The sequence below is a fragment of the Manacus vitellinus genome, unplaced genomic scaffold (assembly GCF_001715985.3).
Source record: "Manacus vitellinus isolate BGI_N305 unplaced genomic scaffold, ASM171598v3 scaffold_5_pilon, whole genome shotgun sequence".
In the NCBI taxonomy this organism is placed as follows: Eukaryota; Metazoa; Chordata; class Aves; order Passeriformes; family Pipridae; genus Manacus; species Manacus vitellinus.
The window spans coordinates 37,544,918-37,566,361 of NW_021940682.1; the positions used below are offsets into that span (position 1 = coordinate 37,544,918).

The following is a 21,444-nucleotide window of genomic DNA, read 5'->3' on the forward strand; positions in this document are numbered from 1 at the left end:
AGTTACCATTAGTGTTAGATAGACTGGAGGTATTACAATGGGTCACTTGAAAGAAGCAGAACCTATTGTGCCATCTTTATTTTTCAGAGCATGTGTCATTGAAAGCCATTTTATCACAATTCATTTTACAGGTTACTTCCATTTAGATAGGTTCTAACTGTGTCATTTTCACTGCTTCATTATACTCAGGTTTCAACTTTTACAGCCAGCAGTGCTCTCCATCACAGTCATGCTGATTCTTTTACAGTAAAAATGTCTCTAAAAATAAATTCCCAACCTATGCTTTCCTAGGTGAGCACTGGTAAGTGGTAAAATATTTCTAACCTATACTTAGGGCTTTTCTGTAAGAAGTCCTTGCATGGAAAATTTTTTGATTGGAAAATTTTTTGTATACTAACCTACATTAATCTTTTTGCATGTGTATATAAATACAATTTCAGCATGCGACTTTGGAATTTTGGTACTCAGCTATTTTCAAGTGTATTGCATTAGAAGTTTTGCATACTTAAAAAAAAAAAGACGAGAAAAAAATCTTTACGTTATTGACTCCTAGGAATGTATTTAAGGAAAAGTATACAAACCCATAGAATTAAAAAAAAGTGTCTTTTCATTTTTTCAGAAACCGCCATATATCACAATTCCTCTGATTCTACATACATAGATACATATATATATATGTACCAATTCCATAACAAACTCAACCAAAACACTAAAATATGCTGTGTATTCCTCCTTTCACAGAATATTCCTGCAGAATGGACAAGGTAAATATCTCAGTGGATATAACTGCATTTTGTCTGAATAATACTGAAACTGTCATGTTTATTAAAAAGCTTTAGCCCTAAATTTAATTGAACAATGATAACATGGAGAAAGCTTTGGATACATTAATTATAAAGAAGTTCTTTTCATTAATTCAGCAAAATTTTCTGCCATCTGGTACCACCATAAGTAGTTATCTGTACATGATTCAAAGCGATCTTGGAATTCTTGAAGAATTTTAGATTGCTTGTTACCTTTTTAAGAGCAAGCATTCAATGTTTTATTCAAAATAATTGCTTCAATTTGCTGTAATTGGGGCTTTGGCTAATTATTTGAATATGAAGTTCCTTTGGGTGCTGAAACTACATAATACACAGTTTGGGCACAAATACAGAAAAATAAAAGAAGGGGAGTAAGTCCTGTCTCAAAATTTTGTACACTGTTACTGCACAGCAAATAAAAACATTCACTTCAAAACCTGTAGATAAGTGTAGTAGGGAAAAGTTTAAAATGTGTCTTGCAGTGAAAAAGACTGAAGACATTCTAAGACACTATTTGTTGTTAACCAGGAAAAGAAAGTAAGTCCTGCAGCTATCACCAAACAAAAAATCCTGGATCATCCAGTGGGTATTCCAACTAAGGAACTCAAGATTTGGCACAAAGACACACTGAGAGAAAAAACAGTAATCCGAGTAATCAACTGGGGAAAAAAATAAAATAAAGGAAGAAAGTCTTTAAGCTCCTCAGTATTTTTGTAGACTAAATTTTCTTTACTGAATCTTAAAGATTTCTCCCCATCCCCAAATTTCCTGTCTTTTTTCCTGTTGAGGGTGTAGGATGAAGATTTCTCCACACTATGAGTATTGCTAAGAGAAGACTAAGAATTCAAGTCTAATTTCATAGCAAAAATACTACTAGTTTTATTTTAGATTAACCTAGGTAAATATCAATTAAAATAATACAAGTAACAGGAATGAGATGCAGCATAGCTCTACCATCTTAATATGTGCCCTTTATTATCCGGTAAATATTTCTAGTCTCTCCATTACATCCATGGAGATTAAAATGGGTATCAAACAAGTATATTTTCAACCATTTTTCCTTTACTGGAATATACCTGGATTTTTCTCTAAAAACTCAAAAATTGTTCACATCTTCCCTTTCATAGCCAGAATGTTAGAACTCTCTAGTCTGGGTGAAAAAATCATAAAATTTTGATAAAAAATACATAATAGATTGGAAAAATATAGTCTATTTTTAAATTGAATCAAACATTTAAAACTTCACAGGAACAAGTATATCTTTTAGTCTGCTAATCTGCAGAGGTATGAACATACTAATGAAGAGGTGTCACCTACAAGTGATACCCTGTTTTTAAAAAAAACTGCATTAACCCTGCAGGTTAATCACTAAAGCACAGTTTTATTTACATCACACTATGAGATTCTCTTTAAGCCAACTCAGAAAACATGCAATAGCTGAAAAATGCAGGTAAATATTCTTTAAATTGACAACTTATTTTTGTTGTAGTTTTAGGGTGATTGATGGTTATACCATTGGATAAAGCAACGTGGAGCATTATCACTTGCTAAACTCATTCATTTCTATAAATAAGTCTGTGCAGAGTAATTTTTCAATATGACAATAAAATGTGTCACACAAATGCATGTACTTCTGGGAGGGACTGCAATCAGAAATGCATAAAGAAACTCAAGTCATATGTCCTTGGAAAGTAAACCTGGTTTTCCATTTTTGTCCATCTTCTCCTGTACTGCTAAATGGTGAAGAAAACAGATACTTTAAATCGCCCTCTCTAGCAAGAGCAGGTTAACCACTGGCATTAAGGCCATAATCTCGGCAAGGATTACCTCAAGTGCTCAATTTACTTCACATAAGCAGTCACATTCAAACAGAAGGCATTTGATGCACCCAGAGCCATCAGAAGGGCACTACAAGAGACCATTATCCTGTGTTACCCTGTGGGAGCTGAAAGTACGATGTGGTCCAAATTTGTCTGAATCACATCAGCTGCTGCTATTGCTGCTGCCAGGGGAAAGCAAATGCCTGCAAAATTTCTTCCTGCACTTTCCAATTCTTTCTCTTCCCTACCATGACTTTCATGTTCAGCAGCCTCCATCACAACTGCACCCTCTCCTCTAACAGCCTAACAGGGCTGGGAAACAAACTCCCTACCCATCTGCTGCTACCACCTACCTTGCTGCTGGCTGGGATGCTAGGGACAGGTGGGCTCTGTTCTCCTCAGTTCTGTTAGAATGACAAAAAAGAGAATACAGCAGCAGTACTTGGTGCAAGCAAATGTCTCACTAGGGTGGCAGCTGGGCTACATATTTTTCCATTCGAGGTACTTGATATCTTCAGGGTTTTCAGCCAAAACAAAGAAGGATGGAAAGTCTCAGGAAGCCTTTCCTTCTTAAAAACCCTGTTTTTTATGCAAGTGTTCATTATTAAATTTCTATTTTTCAAAAACAGTGTTTATCTCAGTGTCCTTCTGTAAGCTGAAAGCAAACTGGAGAAATAAAGACAGTAATGGACCAGCTCCTCAGCTAAAGGAAACTGGCAGTAGTTCCTCTCAGAAGATAAACCCCAACTCTAGTTTTCCCCTGGCAAAGAAAAGAACCCTTTTAGTAGTACCGATTACAGTTTTACAGAGTTCCTAGTTCACGGTGAGAAGAGATGACCTGAGGACCTGATTTCCTATATAAAACACTACGTTCTTACTCTGACCATTCCAAAAGGCCTACATCCTAACAGGCCTCAGGAGGTATCTTTGGACTTACAGCCTCCTACATAGACATATTACCCATAGACACATGGCCTCACCTGGGTCAGGGAAAAGTACTTTTCAGTCTTCAGGAGACAGCTTGCGTTTGTCATGGCCAAAGAACACCAGACACATGGGTAGCAGCAATGCTATAGTTCCTGAACCGGTAACAGGGCTGACAGAGCTGAGCATTTTCACATAATCCTGCCAGACAATGCCACAGCAACAATATCATAGTGTGATTAAGGGAAAACACTCCCAGTGCCTATGTGTCAATTCAATCCAGATGAAATAAGAAAAGTAATGTCGTAGCCATTACCTGTGCCTTCAAAAAAAGAAGTGAGTGCCCAAATGACAGGCAGAGGAAATCTGCCTTGTTATTTTCTGATATGAACAGAAATACTTCACAAATGGTCAACTTTACTACACCACCAGAAAATGAATTAGTTTCTTCATTAACTCTCACACTTACAGTTTCATATTAATACAAACATTAACTGACCTTTTGCATATTTTAAGTTGAGGAATTTTTCATTTTAAGCAAGCATAGTACTTATTTTTCAAAAAAGAATAAAAAGAAAATACAAAATATGTAACAGCATCATCAATTAATTTTGCATAAGGCTTAACTACATTGTTCTGTGATCAGTTTATCTAGACAGTTAACCCTAGCACTAGAAAGGATATTTATTTGAAAAGAGGAAAGGGGAATCAGTCTATAAAGCCCTAAGACATTCCCACAGTCACATCAGTCTCACCATGGCAACACAATAGGACAGCTATGACACAGCCACAGGGCTACCTGTCCCTCTGTCTTTGGTTTGAGCAAGACCCCTTTGGTGCTGGACATGCCTTTGTCTCTCTCATGTTTCTTCCACCACAGCATCCAGCATCCTTTGTACCTGCTGTTCCCAGCTAATATGTCTGACTGGGCTCAGCACTTTCAGTTCTTCCCTCTGGCACCTCTCATCAGCGACAACCTTCTAAAACCTTCATTGATTTTGGCAAAAGGGGATATTACAACAGTGCTACTACTATAATTCTTACCTAAACACTTACAAGTACCTGAGACTAATTCAGACAGCACACATGAGAAGTACCTAATTCCTGATCTGGGTCTTCTGCCTATGTCTTGACAAAAAACTCCTTTCAGAACTCAGATGTGTCACTTGATTCTCTGTAGTTTGGCCTTTGCTCCTAAGCTACCTAAAAGAGTTCACAGGAAAATAATTTGGTTTTGATAACTTTTTTTTCTCACTGTTCAGAGTTTTCTTCACAAACTCCTATTAATTTCAGTCATTCTAACAAAGTGATTAACATTGCTCTCAACCTGATCAACCTGTATTATGGATACCTCATGATAACAAAGCACCAACTATGCCACAGGATTTTTTGGCAGCCTTTGATCCTGATGACCATGGGGTACTCCTGGGATGTCTTTATGGATAAGGGAGCTCTTTAGTATCCTGTCTACATCCATTCTCCCTGGGATCTATGATGATTCTATGTCAATTGTTTTGTGATGTGCAAGATCTCCTTTGTCCTCTCTCTGCAGAGAGTGTGGTTTAAGGAATGAGTTTCTTAGTCTTTAAAGGGTTTGGGATTTCAGAATCATCATGTTGCAACTGCACCCATACTAAGCATTTTCTGTTCTTTGCTATTTCCTACCTTAGGAGAATGTAAAGCTTGATGAAGTCTACCTCAAGAAGACAGAAGCGATATGGTAGATTTAGCACATGGAACCAAGAGGTACTTTTTGACCAGGTGATATGACTGCAAGTAAGTTAAGTTATAAAGGTTGAAACACCTTGAACTAGTTTGGAATTTTCAGTTACTTTAGTTTTCAAGTACTAATCGTGGTTCAAGACACTTTTCAATCACAGTACTGGAAAAATATAATTTGTTTTGCTATGACCTCTTTAGACACCTGTGCTTTAGGATCCCAGCTGGGACAACAACTTGCAATAAAAAGGCTAACTTGAAAACCACTTACAGACTGTAGCCTTCTGCATTCTTAGAGCAATATTCATAATTTGTATAACATATTAAACTTCCTCCCTCTATATACATTTGCATAGTGTAAGTGTGTCACAGCCTATACTGTTTAGAACCTACAAGTATTTTAAGCGAGTCTCTGTTTTTGACATATTGTTTGAGGAAGACTCATGATGGCCCCAAAGGATTAGTCTCTGAGAATGGCATAGAGGGCTTAGGGATTTCCTTCCAGCAGTTCACAAAAGCTTCAACTTTCTGAAGCTCACAGAATACCATTATCACCTTTGCCAAATATTAAGCATGACTACAGTATAAACAAATAACTAAAACAGATATATACAAACTATACATCAACATAAATCTTATTAAATGTATGGCTACGTAGACACAGCTACACAGGTAGCCTGGAGGGCTAATACAGATCCACTGTGGGCCTTGCAGTTCTGTAGAACACTAACTGTGATTAGCTGTCCCCAAGTCTTGATCTAAAAATTATGCCAATGATGACTAATCCTTGACTCGAATGAGCAATCAAACAAACTAAAGCACAGAATCCTCAATAATATGTAGCATAAAGCCTTCAGTAAATAAACATTTCCAGGGACATAATAATCTGTATCTTGTGAAAAAAAGAAAAGGAGCAGTAACTAATTTGGATAAATAGGAAGCTATTATTGTGGCTTTTAAATATATATATAGCTATTTCCTTGTTTCAGCTTGTTAAATGAAATGCAAACCCTCTTTATATGCATTTGTCAACTGCAGATTGTAATTGGGCCGCAATTCACTAAATCACTCAAACCTTAACTAAAATTAATTAAAGTAATATTTTTATTCCTAAGGAATTTCTGCAAGTAATGTAAACTCTATTATAATTTCACACTTTTTCTGTGAAAGAAATGAGCAGTTAGAGAAGACTCTCTCCTAGTGCTTACTAAGAATTTTGCCAGCAGAGGTAATAAATTTAAGTCAAACCCTCTCCTGACACATTCAGCATTCAAAGAAGACTATGCCAACAACTTGTATTATATACAGTAATGTGGCAACTAACAGCAAAAGATAAATTGGTTTTGTGTTTATTGTTTCAATGACACTTTACAGTGTTGAATAATGGTGCACCTGAACATCCTTTGGTCAATTGAACATCTCTTCATTTAAGACAAGACAGCTGATATTTGTGAGACAAGCAGTCACAACTCTAATTTTTGGATTTCATATGAAAAATATATCACTATGTTGTAATGTTAAATATCAAAGCATTATTTACTGACACAGGCTCCCAAAGTAGAGAATGAATTTCCTTTAGGCAATATATTCTACACATATAAATGACCAAAATATGGGATAGTCCCTGGACAGCTCAAAACCCAGAATTACCTTAAAGAAAGATACGATAAATTAAGGGCTCTGAATTTGCTTGTAGCACAGAAAAATCCAGACAAAAAAGTTTGATAGCACGGATCCCCATATGCTTCCATCGGTTTAGCTTGCTAAACTGCGCCCTTTGCTGCCCCCACGTGGTCTTGCCGCAAGACACTTTTTGATTAAGAAAAATAAAAGTTTCCTCCTTTCATTTATGTTTCAAATACAGTCTTAAATAAATAAGCCATGTTGTTTATCTGTTAGGTGTTACACAGCTCTAAATCATGCTTAAGTTCAAGAATCTAAATTACCTAAGGCAACAAATAAAATCACAAGTCCCTCACTGTTTTAAAAAAGTATTCAATGGTACTTTGATAACATAGTCACCAGATGTTCAGCTCTGACTACAAGTGCAGTGACCTAATGTACATTGGGTGGGTCAGTGCCATAAACTGTGAAGCACCTAAAAGGAAACATCACTGAAAAAAGAATAAGAAAAAAAGACATATTCTATCTGTCACAATTCTTTTATTTCAGTCACACATTCACCCAGCAAACAGCTGTATAATATATATTCAGGTACCAGCAAATTCTTCATAGAATCATAGAAACACTAAGGTTGGAAAAGACCTCCAAGATCATCAAGTCCACATGTTAACTTAGAACCAGCTTAGTCACCACTAAACTATACCCCCAAGAGCCACACGGCTTTTGGACACTTCCAGAGATGGTGATTCCACCACTTTCCTGGACAGTCTGTTCCAAAGCTCAGCAACCCTTTCTGTGAAGTACTTTTTCCTAATATCCAATATAAACCACCCCTGGTGCAACTTGAGGCCATTTCCTCTCATCCTGTAACTTGTTACCTGGGAGAAGAGACCAAACCCCACCTCTCAGGTAGTTGTAGAGAGTGATAAGGTCCCCCGTGAGTCCTCTTTTCTCCAGGCTAACAACCTCAGCTCACTTGGCCACTCCTCCTGTGACTTACCCTCCAGATGCTTCATCAGTTTCACTGCCCTTCTCTGGACATGCTCCAGCACCTCAACATCTTTCTTGCAGTGAGGGGCCCAAAACTGAACACAACACTCAGCTTTTGCTCTTCCCTGCAACCTACTGCTACCCTTTTTTAAGGGATATATTCATACTTTTTAGGTTTGTCGCACTAAGATACATGTGAAGTGTCTTTAAAAATACTTTAAAAAATAACCCCAAATTTTGGCAACTGTAAAATATATCTTTTTTAGATATGGTTATATGACAGAGTGTTAAATCACAGGTTTCTCAACCCTTCAAAAGGATATTGCTTCTGCTGTGATCATCCATGCTGGCATGATGCAAGATGTATGACTTTTCTGCTTCTGTGCCAGCGAGGGATTTTCATTGATGAGACCAAACATCTGACATAAAGAAACTTGTCAGAATCCCTCTCCTACCAGCACCCAGGGAAAGGTGAATCAGAGACAGGGCAAGGACCAAACACATGAAAAGAAAAAAAAAGAACGTTTTACACTTAGTCTTGTAGAGAGTAAGGCTTTTGTAGCCCTTGTATTGGAAAGATGTGTAATATGGATGCTTGTGTTTCACAGGAGTCCACAGGCACAAAGGTCAGTTTTTCTCTGCAAAGACTGTAACCTTCACACAAGCAGACTCTGACCTTCATCCTGGAAACCAGTGTCTCTGGTATCAGTCATTTCAGTAAGCCACTGTGGCAAAAGTTGTAGACAGAGGTGCTCTTCTGCACAGAAGTACAAATCATGAAGCAAATAGCTTTCATAAAGATTACATGTACTCAGAAAAAAAAATCTACTCCTTGAAACATGGCAACATGAAGCACTTGGCTTTGATGACATTTGTTGTAGAAACCCTCTTCTCAAAGCTATTACACATTGTTCTACCCCAGCTTTAAAAGGACTGATGCAAGACCTCTGTTTGATTGATGATTTAAGTTCTGCTGTTTGAGACTGAAACTATTTCCATATCCTTTTGCTGGAATGGACAGACAACATATCTGTAACAAGCCCTCAGTCCACTTTGAAAAAAGCCATGCAATTCCTTGAGCACAACATGCTCAGCTTCCCAAAACAATCACAACAAATCTATAGCTGTGGCATAAGCTCCAGGAAAGGAGAGACTTCACCCCACAGAAAGGAAGAGGGCACACTGACTGACACCAGCTACTTTAGTACTAGGCTGTGCCTATTTCCATGGATGTGACGGCCACGCAATCTCTTCAGCGCAGCTAATGGAAACTTGTAACAGGTACAGGGACGGGAACGTTGACAAGAACAAATGAAATGTGTTTTCTAGACATGAGTCAAGCTTTCAAAATCATTAATGCTTTGTCTAACAGCTGGTTATAGTTTAAAGAGCATTAGAAATACCAAACATAAATCTTAACATAATACCAATAATAGTATAAGTATGTAAATAGAGAAGCCAGAAACCTGCAATGCTCCCACCATCCTCAACTCAGGGATAATTATCCCACCTGTTACTGGGCACCTATTCATATTTACCACATCATTACTGTGATCATTTCATAAAATGGCCAATGAGTCTGCTGCTTTACCTGCTTTGCTCAAATCAATACATTTAGTCTCCATGTCACAATCTCATGATTATCCCAGCTGGTCTGTGCTTATGTTCATTCAGTGACACTCAGTCTGCCTTCTTTTGCTTTATGTCACATTGTTTACAGGACTTTATACACTGCACATTTTTGTTGACATGCTTAAGATCTGTAACACATCACACCAGGGCCCATTAAAAAACTCGTCATCAGACTATTGGTATGGCTCTGACATTCTGCTAAGAACACGTAATTTAATTATTTGCACTGTTCTTCAGCTCATATATACTTTGAGTTTCTTATTCCTGGCTAGAAAGTCTTCAGATGCTATCTTGCCTTTCATAAACAACATTACTGTATATTTTTGTCCAATGAACTAATTTTGTATATATTAGATGATTAATAATGTAGGGGGGTTTTCTCAGGAAAATCAACACATGAAAGCGGTGTAAATTTTGAGATAATAGGAGAAAGCAAGTCTTAAGACAAAAAATTAATATAAAAAGCTCAATTTAAAATAAATTTATCTATAACAGATAGTTGTTTATCCCTCGGCAATCCATAATTTTGCTCTGTTAGAGCACTTTATGGGAAAGAAAAAGAATTTAAGAATATTCTGAACAAACTGGATCAGCAAATATTACTGTACATAACCAAAACAGCACTATTCTACCCATTTAATGTTTGTGAGCTTCCTCAATTTTAGATGTTTCAATTTCTTTTATCTTTAACTCTGAACTTTCCGCTCAGGTACAATAGTAATGCTTATATTTGTAAACTACTCGGCCCTAACTTCAAATCAAATTTGTTTAGCTATAATTTTAAATTAAAAAAAAAAAGAAGATATAGCATTCGTTAGTACCCTGATATAAGAGTTGCTATCATTAGTCTAGGACCCCATTTTTTATAACTGATACTTTCATCTTCTTGGCTAATTAACCAACTAAATTACTACTCTACCTAAATTCAGAAAGCAGAGGAATAAAAGAAGTTTCCAGCAGAATACATTTTAGAGCAAAAGAGACAAAAATAAACTTGGAACATACCTCATATTCCCTGCCATAATGAGGAACAGATTATAAATGTGAGAAAAAATGAAGAGGAAGAGGATAGTACTGAAGAACATCGTCATCCAAGACCCATGATCCTCTCGAAACATTTTCAGACGGAGCAACTGACCTGTGGTACAAAAATTGTAAGAAAGCATATTTTAATCAGTCAGTAAATATCAAAAACCAAAATAAAGTACTAAACTGTATTTCTTCCTATACCAAATTATTCCACTGTATGTGGGAAGGGCAGATTTAGCATCATGCAGTCAAACCACTTTTCTGAAGTTCAGCATGAACAGATATTATTCCTACAAAATTACAAATTACTTGCAGTCCAGAAAAAAAAAAAAACCTGCAGGCCACTACAATTCACTTCAAATGCAAAAAAAAGGTTACTGATTCATACATAATTTTTCTTTTCATGTCTAAGACAGCTTTTCTTGGGCAAAGTATTTGAAGTAAGTCCACTGACATACATTATTTGCTTCCCTAATTTCATTTGGAAATCAAATTATGAGTCTATGTAGAATCTTGTGTGTTTTTCTTAGAAATTTAATCATATGATGTGCTATACTTTATTCTGCAGAGAATACCTTTGTCAAAGAATAGTGGTATGTCTTGTTGCTTGAAAAGAAGCTCTGATTATTCTCACCCTTGGTGATAGGTAAAACTTTTATGATGTTTTTGCCAGGAACACATTTTTCCTAGGCTAGCTTTCCTTCTCTGTCTTCTCTTACCTTTTCCTCTTTGTCCTTCTCCATTATCATAAACTAAGGAGTTTCACATCTCTGTTTCCTGTAGCCCTTTACCCTTTTCACCTGCCCATACAATTTCATTCCATTCAATTTCCACATTTTTTTTATGTCTACTCTCATCCCTCTTTTCCTATTCTGAATCTCTCCATCTTTCCCAGACCTCTCCTTTCCTAAAACAAACATATCTAATGGGGTTTAGCATTGTAATAGCCTCTCTACTAGCTTCTGCAAGAATACCCTATTACCCTTTTGTCTTCCTTCTCTAAACTCTTCAGGTGCACAGTTTATTCACTGTCTGGAGTTTTTTATTTCTGGACCTCTACAAATGTGGCACAGCTCCTTGAGCTGCTCTAACCAGAATTTCTAATGACCACTTTCTTAAAGCCCACCCATACTAGTTCTTCCTCATTTGGATGACTGTCATGCATGTCAATCCAGTTGTTTATACTCTTCTTGATCTCCTTTTTTGTTCACAACTCTGTCCTCTAGCAGCTCTCCTTGTGCCTCTACTGATTTTAGGAGGTAGTTTGTACAGTTCACCATCTCTCGTACTCACATGCTCCTACTACTAACAGAATATTGTTGTTTTATCATGGATTACCATGAATGGATTACCCTTTTTCCAGGTGGAATTTTTCTTTTCTGAAACCAAGTAACATGTTCTTCGATTGTTTAGAGTATTGAAAACCTCACCAGCACAAGAGATGGGAATTTGCTTTTGCAGGGCTGAGAGTGCCACAGCAGAAGCCAACGGGGCTAAGGAAGGCAACTGATAATTTAAGCAGTAAGGTGAAGGACAGCATCTGTTGAGGAGATAGTGCAGTCTGGTACTACAAGATGTCAAAATAGGGAGAACAGAAGGAAGATGAGGAGCTGGTCAGAAAAGCAAGATAGCAGACTGAGATGTGAAAGGTTTGGGATGGAGGCAATTTCTGTGAGCTGTTTGCTGAACTGCCAAGTCCAGTTTCAGCATTGATAAGGGCTGGACACATGGGGAAGCTATAAAATGGGAGAAATTAGTCAAAAAACTCGAAGTGTTCATTCAGGCAGTCAGACAGGAAAATCCCAGGACTGTATTTGCTGCTGAAGACTGGAGATGCAGGTCTTGGGCAGGAAGACTGGAGGACCTAGACCAGACATGGGCTATGGGCTGAAGTGGTAGGTAGAATTTGAGCTCTGGAGTAAGTAAAATCTTGAAGGATGGGAGTTCTCTGACAAGGCCAAGATTTGGAATAATATGGGAACTGTGAGGCAGGAAGTGATAGATAGGTACAGGGGGATGAATCAAGATCTATGATGGAGCAAGAGCAGGTAAACAGACCAGTCCAGTAGTAGAGCAGTAGTAATGAGGATTCTGGCAGTGAAGAAAGGGGAAGAAAGGGAAAGTGCAAACAGACATATATATACACAGGGGCCTCAACCCCCTGTACTCTTCTTCTCTTTCACTGTTGGAAACAATGACAGCCCAGGCCTAGCTAGACTGAGGATGTGTAATAAGTCTGTCCTTTCTTAAAAATCAAGCAGAAGCTGCTATGGCAATAGCATATTATCCTGACCTACTGAGAGGAGGGGCTTAATGACAAAACATATTTCCCTTGCAGTTTGACACCTGCTCTCTGAACAGCTGCCATTGCATATGGAATATTACTGACACCTTGGATTATAAACAGGACTCGCAAAATAGAGTTGTGATTTCAGGAGGTCCAGATTAATGGACAGAAAAAGCACAGACTGGAACCTAGACTTCTGTAAAACAGATAATTCCAACCTTTCTAAAACAGGTAAGAGAAAGATTTAATAAATATCCATTGTACCTGTAATCTCCAAAGCAATAATTTGTTCCCTATTCAGTTATTATGCACTGATTAATATATAAACATATGTATAAATTTTATATTCTTAAAAGTACTTTTTCATAAATACCATCTTCAGTAGGGAAATTCTTACATCTTAACTTTCCTTCTACTGTAGCTTATGTTTGTCATATAGGACTTCACTAACTCTCAAGTAAGTTGAACATGAACAGAATTTTTTAATGAAAGAAATACTACCTTAATCATAAGACCAATCAACTCATTAAGAAGAAAGCAATTGGAAGAAAGCACAATCTTCTTACCTAGCTGCATACAAATACTACTGATATTACTTATTGTTCCCACCATACTGGTATGTATAACATGCTAAATGCAGTTGAACTAGAATACATTAAATGCTCCACTTAATACTTGCATTGCATTATATATCCTTTCATATCAATTCAGTTGAAATTAAAATGGAATGCATCAGATGATTACCTGACAGGTAAGTTGTTAAAGTAATAATTGCCAATAATGCTTGTTATTTTTACAACAAAATCTAGGACTCTCTGTATAATGCTTTATTAATTTGATAAAATGAGCTAAAAGGTTACACTTTGAAAGCACACATAAGAGAAATATTTTTGTGTGTGAATGGACAGAAATTTGGAAAACCTGTCTAGTAACTAGAATAAATTTGTACTAGATTAAAATACAAATTTGGTTGTTGCAAACAGCCACACAAAATAGAGTAATTCCAACAAAACAGTTCATGTGAAACTACAGCTTTTACTATAAAGAATAGCAAGCAAAAAGTAGCAAAGAACAAAGAGAGTAGATAAGGAATAATATTACACAAAATAAGCTGTTGACTCATTTCAATATTTTTTTTGTTACTTCAGGACAAATTAATTGGTTATTATGACCTTATTAAAAATACCCCAACAGGTATGACAGGGAAGAACATAGTTCCTAGGCTATATTTACACATACTAAATTATATACTTATAAATAACCAAATAAATGTGCTAAGCCTAATGGAACTTTTCAAACACAAGTTAAATGCCATATTAATGACCACCAGTGATAAAACTTTGAACTATAATTAGTTATATACAAAAATCAAGATTCCTTTCAGAGACAAAATGTTTCTTCAAAGAAGTTTCCTCAAAACATAATTTTTTACTGAAAACAGGTTTTCTATCTTTTCCAAGGCTTTGGAGACCACATCACAGGTATAAAGGGAACACAGGGTAGTAGAGACTTCAGGATTTACGGTCCAGCAACAAACCAGGCAGTAAATCAGCTCATCAGCTGAAACCCGCTTGACTTTCTCTGGCAGCACATAAATGCTGCCAGGGATGATGAGAGAGAGCTTGTAGATATTGTCAGAGAGTCACAGATCTAAACTATTTCTTTTCAGTCCAGGAGAAGAGACAACTCAATAGGCAGATACAAAACACTGAGTCTAATAGGACACTTTTTTAAAAACTAAAGCTTTTCTAGCATTTTTATATCCACAGCCCATAGGATGGTTGGATTTATTAGACTGTAGAAGCAGAAACAAGAGAAACATTGAATTCTTACTCATAAATTTAGCATGCTTTCTTATCTTAATTAGGAGTGATAGAAACCACAAACTCCAATCCTTTCCTGGGCATATGTGTAATATTCTAACACCAAGCTCTTCATCAAATCAGATGTATTCCTTTAATTTTGGATGCCTCATCATGTGATTGCTCTTTCTGTCCTTTTAATGTTCATGGTCATCAATGGCTGAAACTGTTCAGCTGAAAAATTAATCTCAATAAATGGGAAGTGTTTTTTAACCTTGAAAACCAATCCTACTTTCATCAAAGTTTGGCAAGTCTGCTCTTAGTCAGCACTAACAACATAAGCATAATATAATGTCATTTTGCTCTTGCTCATTCTGCCACTCTATGTGTATGTATGTGGCTGACTTTGTTTAAGAATGCATGAACCTAGCAGTGAACACTGTAATGTTCAGAAAAAAAAAGTTTTCCTAAACTACAGATGCAAAATTTTGGATTTGAACTGTGACGACAATCTAGTCACATCCTGTAGCTCAAGTTATTCCATTGGTGCTAAGACAGTAGACAGAACGCTTGCTATTTTCTGATATTAAAAAAAAAGTCACTTCTGAAAATTATTACAGCACATATGCAGATCTACTGGACATCGGGGTAGCTCCAATGGCCTCAGGATAGAACAGGACATGCCGACTGTCTTCCCACATGCAGTCAAACTGTGTCCTTGATTGTATAAGGTTTTAAATTTTTCTGACAGAAAACCAGATCTTGTTATAGCAGCAAGCTGGGAGTCAAATCCCCTGTGTTCTTCTCTTGCTTATTAAGTTACCCCAGGAAAGATTCTTTTTATCTCTGCACCTGTTTCCCTGTGTCTACCCTGTAAGTCACTCCCTGATCAATTGCAAAGCACACTGTTTGAAGTCTTGTTTATGGTCTTTAAGCTCTACCATAATACAAAGAATTAATAGGAGACAGTAAAAGTATTTTAGAAAATTCAAATATATATACCACCGTAGATGCTTGGGAAACACCTACACAAACACGGACATACTTTCTAATGACTCTTTGAGCTCCAAATGCACCTTACACAGCTGGGCAGCTCCACCTCTCCAACTACATAACTTACTTCATATAGCTCAAAGCTGAGTGCAGCCCAGCAAACTGAAGGTGATGAAGGGGATAGGAGATTTATTAGTTCAGTTCTGTAACTGCCCTAACATAGTCATAAGGCTACACACCCAGACTTTATCCAGTCAACCTACAGCAAAGCAGAGCAGGTGGAACAGCTGTTTGCCTCCCTCCATTTAGATCTACCTACAGTCTTTGTCCAGGAGCTTGATAAGCTCAGGAACCTGGCATTACAATTCCCTCATGCAGCTACAAACAGGTCGTGCTGCTTGTAGCCAGTTTAGGACTTATTTATACAGCCAACACAACTTGGAATCAAGTGTTTAGTGCCTTCATTCTTAAGTATTGAAAAGGAAGGCAGAGAGGTAGGAAATACCATTTGATTCAAAGAACACATGACCTATAGCCAAGGGGATTTTAGGAAAATATAACTTTCCTATACATATTCAAACTCCTTTTAATTTATCACATTGTAAGAAAATGTTACTTAATTGTGTTTCACCTATTAGGATGGCTATTTTAAAGAATTTACAGGGATATCTTACAAAATTCAGCTGAAGAAAAAATGTTACACAGTTTATGTAATTTTTACATTCACAAAGGCTATGGAAAAGGAAAAGTATAGCTACCCTAGGTTAAAGTCCAGTACTTCAATACTGAAGAAAATACATTTATAAAGCAAACACTCCTCACACTGTGAGTAGAACAGATGGCTTTCTATCCATATTCATTACCTGGAAAGTCATTTGACTGCCTTTGTTGCTGAGCTTCTAGAGAAGCAACTTTCCTTCCTAACTTCGTTGAGTACAGTTTGAACCAGCTTTTTGTCAGGTTACTGAGTCGACTATAAATTTGCAAAGCACAATAACACAGCCTTTATTTAGCAGGTGTTCACTGCAGCTCATGTTTGCTATATTTTGACCCATGTCTGTGAACATACCTTTGGAAAAGACTTACTGTACTAAGGTTGACATGAAAGCAAAACACTACATTAGAAAAAAACACTATTTCCAACTTAATGCTTGAAGACGTTTTGAAATTTTCAAGGAGTCAATAACATTCAAAAAAAGTCCTGTCTTCCATTCAAAGTGTGATCTGTACTGCAGAAAATTTTATCCTGTCATCCTATAAAGTTATAAAGTTGTTTGGATGACCCTCATACAAAGCTTCTACTTGGACAGACCTTACAGTTTGGCACCTGCTGCATCATCTGCAGAAAGTTTATAGAAACATAACGAAGGGCAATTGGTGACAACTCATTCTGACAGAATATTCCAGGCTTTATTTTGCTTTTATTAGAAGTAATCAATGAAATTAAGCATAAGACATTATAAGCTTAAAAAACTCGTTTTGAAAAACACACTACAGATCTATATTCCACACATTCCATAACATGAATTGACACCAAATGGGACATAAAGAGTTAGACAAAATTAATTCTCTAACCCCACCAAAAGCACAATGTTTTCAGCACAGGAAAATTATTTAAAGAAGAAAATCAGAGAAAAAGGAAAAAAAGAAAAGGCACTTTGTTTGGTGCTTTAGATGGCAAGGTTGCTGTGGCCTTTACCGCAAGCAGAGTTTCCTCCTGATTTGTTTTGACACTGTTTTCTTGACCTCAGTCACAGCCCACTGCACAGCTGCCCACATTAAACATGCCTCTAGGCCCAGTATGGATACTCAAGGCAATCAAAGCAATGATGGAATGATCGTGGGCAATTACTGTCCTTCTGTCATCTCCTCTGCTTTTTCCAGAGATACTTACAGATACATTGGAGACCAGCTAAATGGTCGGCCTTACTTGAGAGCAAGGCTGCTGTTACTTGAGAATGCATGCTTTTTTTCTCTCATCCATTGTATACAATGTTAAATAGCGGAGACGAAAGTATATAAAGCCTTGCATAAAAGTTTATGAAGATCTGCTTGCGTGGGTGTTGTAGAGTAAGCTTTAAGTATATTTGGAGTTTATTTTTTTTTCAGATAGAGGAGAGGTTGTACATCATACTACGTTCTGAATTCTTTTGCCAGTTCAAACATACTGAATTTAATTTAAAATTTTTGAATTTTAAATTTAATACATCCAACTCGATTTTTATTTTAAAGGTTGTTGGTCTCTCTTTTTCCTTCAGGCATACTCCATGGAGAGATGATGAATGGTACATGCACTATTTTAATTTGCTACAGAAATCCTAAGCTGGAGTGGTATTGTTATTTGCTGGTTCTGGTTTGCCTTTTCTCTTTATTAACAGGATTTCTAGGCAATATACTTGCACTACGACATTATGTTTACTGCATGAAGACATGGACGACCAATACCATATTTCTCTTTAATTTGGCACTTTGTGACTTTACTTGGACTCTCATGGCACCTTTTTCAGTATATTATAATATCCAGAAGTTATCTGTATATTTCAGTCAAGCATTTTATCAGATCATAAGACTATTTTTTAGTATTAATGTCTATGGAAGTGTCTATTTCCTGGCACTCATCAGTTTTGACAGATACATAGGTGCTGTCCATCCTATCACTTCATTAACATGGTGGGGCAAAGGAAAGGCTGTGTTTTGCACTGTCGGGGTATGGATCTTCATAGTGATTGCATCGATGCCTGACATCTACTACACAGTTGTAGCTAGAAGACAGCCTGACATCATAAATGACCTGGATGCCACTGAAGGACCTTTACAATTTTTAGTGCCATTCTTGCTCTCCAAGATTCTATTGAGATTCCTAATTCCAGCCACAATCATCTTTACATGCTATATGTTGACTCTCAAAGCACTACTACGACTCAGTAAACGTCAGCAAAGAAGGAACAGACTTGTTAGGCCTCTGTTGCTGATTTCAGCTGCTATGATTGTATTTGCTGTTTCTTTCATACCTTACCATGTTATGATGACGGTGATAATCATTTACAGAATTAATTGTAAACCACTCTGTGGGAACATAAGCACATTAAGTGCCATTTACAAAGTCACAGAGATCATCTGCAGCATCAACAGCTGTCTTGATCCAATCATTTTTACGGTAGCAAATAAGACATTCTATCAAAGAACTAAAAGTATAAAATGTCATCTCGAATGCCAGTGCTGCAGTTGTCTGACAAGAAAAGTAAGGGACATCACTCTGGCCCCGAGAACAATGACGTAAACACTAGTCTACAAAGGTTCACATCTCCAACTGCTTTGTGTCATCAGATCCATTTAAAATTTCTTCTACATTGTACAGCTATCTCTTGAATAAGCAATAATACACATAAATGCAGAGTAAAACTTAACATGAAAAGAAACAGTAGCAACTTCTACCTTTACAGAACTGGCATTTTAAATATTCGTGCTATAAATATACCGTACACGCAGCATGTAATGAAAAACTACCAAAAGTTCTAAGTAGCTCCTTTAATTCTTGGACAGAAAAATACAGTAAGATTAAGTGCAGATAGTGATGAGGAGCCTCCTTATAGTTTCTGTAAATTATTTTTTCATCAGTTTGTAAGGGCTGCTGTGATCGGATTGTGCAATTAATTACTATCATGATGCTTACAGCTGGACTCCTCGAACATTTTCAGAGAGGCTTTCTAAAAGTACTTCATTTTAATGCTGCTTGCACTAGAGTTCCACTGCCAGTGGAACCTCATTAACCCAGTAAAGTGCAGCAGATTTCCAAAAACAAACAAACAAAAACCAAATAGTAAGATAAAGTCCCTGCGGATAGTCAGAGACACAGTAATTCTGTTCACAAAGTAAACAGGCATGGATTAAAGAGCTTTGCTAAGCCTTCCCCGAGGCAGCAAGGCTTCCCAACTGATGGGGGTATCCCCCAAATCCTAGGCAACTACAGCTGTTTGTCAATAGTGTTCTGCTTCAGGGGAGCATGTGTTCTACCATGAACTCTGATTTCCTCAACAGTGAGAAGTGTGCACTGGAAAAGTGTTCTGAAATACAAAAGTGGCTGAGCCACAAGAAGGGTAAGACATGCTGCTATACAGGAGTGCTTCTTCTGTTCCTTTGGTGTCTTAGCATCACAGTTTCAGGACAGTCTAAGGTAATTAGACTACAATGCATTTTAATCATTAAACCAGCACAACAGATAGTCATCAAAACATCCACCTTCAAGAGTCATTATATACGTGTTCTTTCATCATATTATATGGGCAAAATAATCATGTTCCAATGATCAGCCACCTGCTGACTTGTCTTCTAATTCCACATATTACTCTGTTAATTATAAAAGCCCATGTATCAGTGAGCACATTACCTTTACTTTCAGAAGGTACTCGTGACAAAGTATATTTTAATATACTTTGTACAGTGTCTTAATTCTTTAATTATTTAGTTTTAATATAATTTTGTCTTCACATGTCTCTATTTGAAAATATTTCTATTTTACATGGGTACTGAATCTCTCTTGTTGTATGTTTCAATTGTATTGACTAAATATATATGTATGTATAAAATCTAGAAAAACTTTACTTTTTAATTTTCTTTAACTGTGACATGAAACAAAGAACCTGGTCCTGATAATCTGAAACACTTTACAAGTGTTTGGATGTACTAGCACACTCACAACATCCCACAGAATAATTGGATGCCTATATTCTAAGTCCTGCTTTTTTCCTTTGATAATTTCTTAATCTTTCAATTTCTCTTATTTTAAAAATATTAACTTTTTTAAAAACACATGAATTGTCTATTGGAAACATGAGAAGGTTATTAACACAACATTGGCTTCCATAAGAAACAGAGCTTTTTAACTCATGAATGGGCATCCATGGGCAATTACCTATATACACTTCTCAGACTGATAAAGAAACAATGGCAATGTCATTTAGTGACAAAGGTGTTCCCAGCATGAAAAGGTCAGAACAGCAGAGATAAGTGTGAAGTTCTGGACTCAATGAGTTTATTGCTCCCACCAGATTGCACCCAAACTTGTAAACTGTAAGCTATTTCCAAAATCGAACACTTGCCAGTTTTATGTTTCAATTTATCTTTAAAGGCACAAATACACTGTTTCGTTTTCCTTTCTCCACCTCAGTATTGCTTCAGCAATTTAGTGCCTGTGTTTTGGCTGAGTAAAATTCAACGTGGGACCAAAATACACTTTTCTATACACAAAACTAAACATGAAAACTCAGTGCACATCTGGCTACAAAAGATAAATTCACACCTCTGGGACTCAGGGATTTTCAGCTTTTACTTGCCACAACTTCTAATATGCGAGCTTTTTCAGGAGAGACAACACTGGCTTATACCAAAAACTTGTCAAAATTTTCTTGAGATTTTTAATAGAATAACAGTTGTTTCTCTGTTCAGACAGATAATTTTACTCTTATTGGGTAATATCTACTATATAGAAGTTAATGTTACTATTACATATTAAGCAACTGTCATTAGAAAGATTTGTTGCTACAGAGGAAAGAAACATTCAACTCAGAAGAAATTGTGAAAAATATTATCAAACTCACTTCCTGATTTTGGAAAATAATTAGATTTGTTTCCTCTTGAAGTGCTGCCTTTACAACACATATGAATGCAGACTGTGCTCAAAAATACTCAAAGTTGGAAAGAATAAAATTAAAAATTTTAATTAAATATTGGATTGAAAGCCTCCAGTGAGTTCAAGACAAATACAATAATCAAAGAGCTTCACAGAAAACCCTTCCACAATTCCTATGCAGTGTCTTTTGCAA

General features: G+C 36.6%; 2 protein-coding genes across 3 annotated transcripts in view; one reads left to right on the forward strand and one right to left on the reverse strand.

The window, feature by feature from the left end:
• TMEM117 (transmembrane protein 117) overlaps positions 1–21,444 on the reverse strand; it is a 185,953-nt gene that overhangs the window by 148,024 nt on the left and 16,485 nt on the right. For both annotated transcript variants that reach the window (XM_029963660.1, XM_029963661.1), the window contains exon 2: positions 10,517–10,649. In XM_029963660.1, coding sequence (XP_029819520.1) covers positions 10,517–10,649 — 133 coding nt within the window. The remainder of the gene's footprint in view (positions 1–10,516; positions 10,650–21,444) is intronic.
• Positions 12,999–18,902, forward strand: LOC108639266 (P2Y purinoceptor 1-like). Its single transcript, XM_018070411.2, has 2 exons — positions 12,999–13,058; positions 17,881–18,902. Exon 2 carries the CDS (start codon positions 17,898–17,900, stop codon positions 18,900–18,902), a length of 1,005 nt encoding a protein of 334 aa, XP_017925900.2. The 5' UTR covers positions 12,999–13,058; positions 17,881–17,897.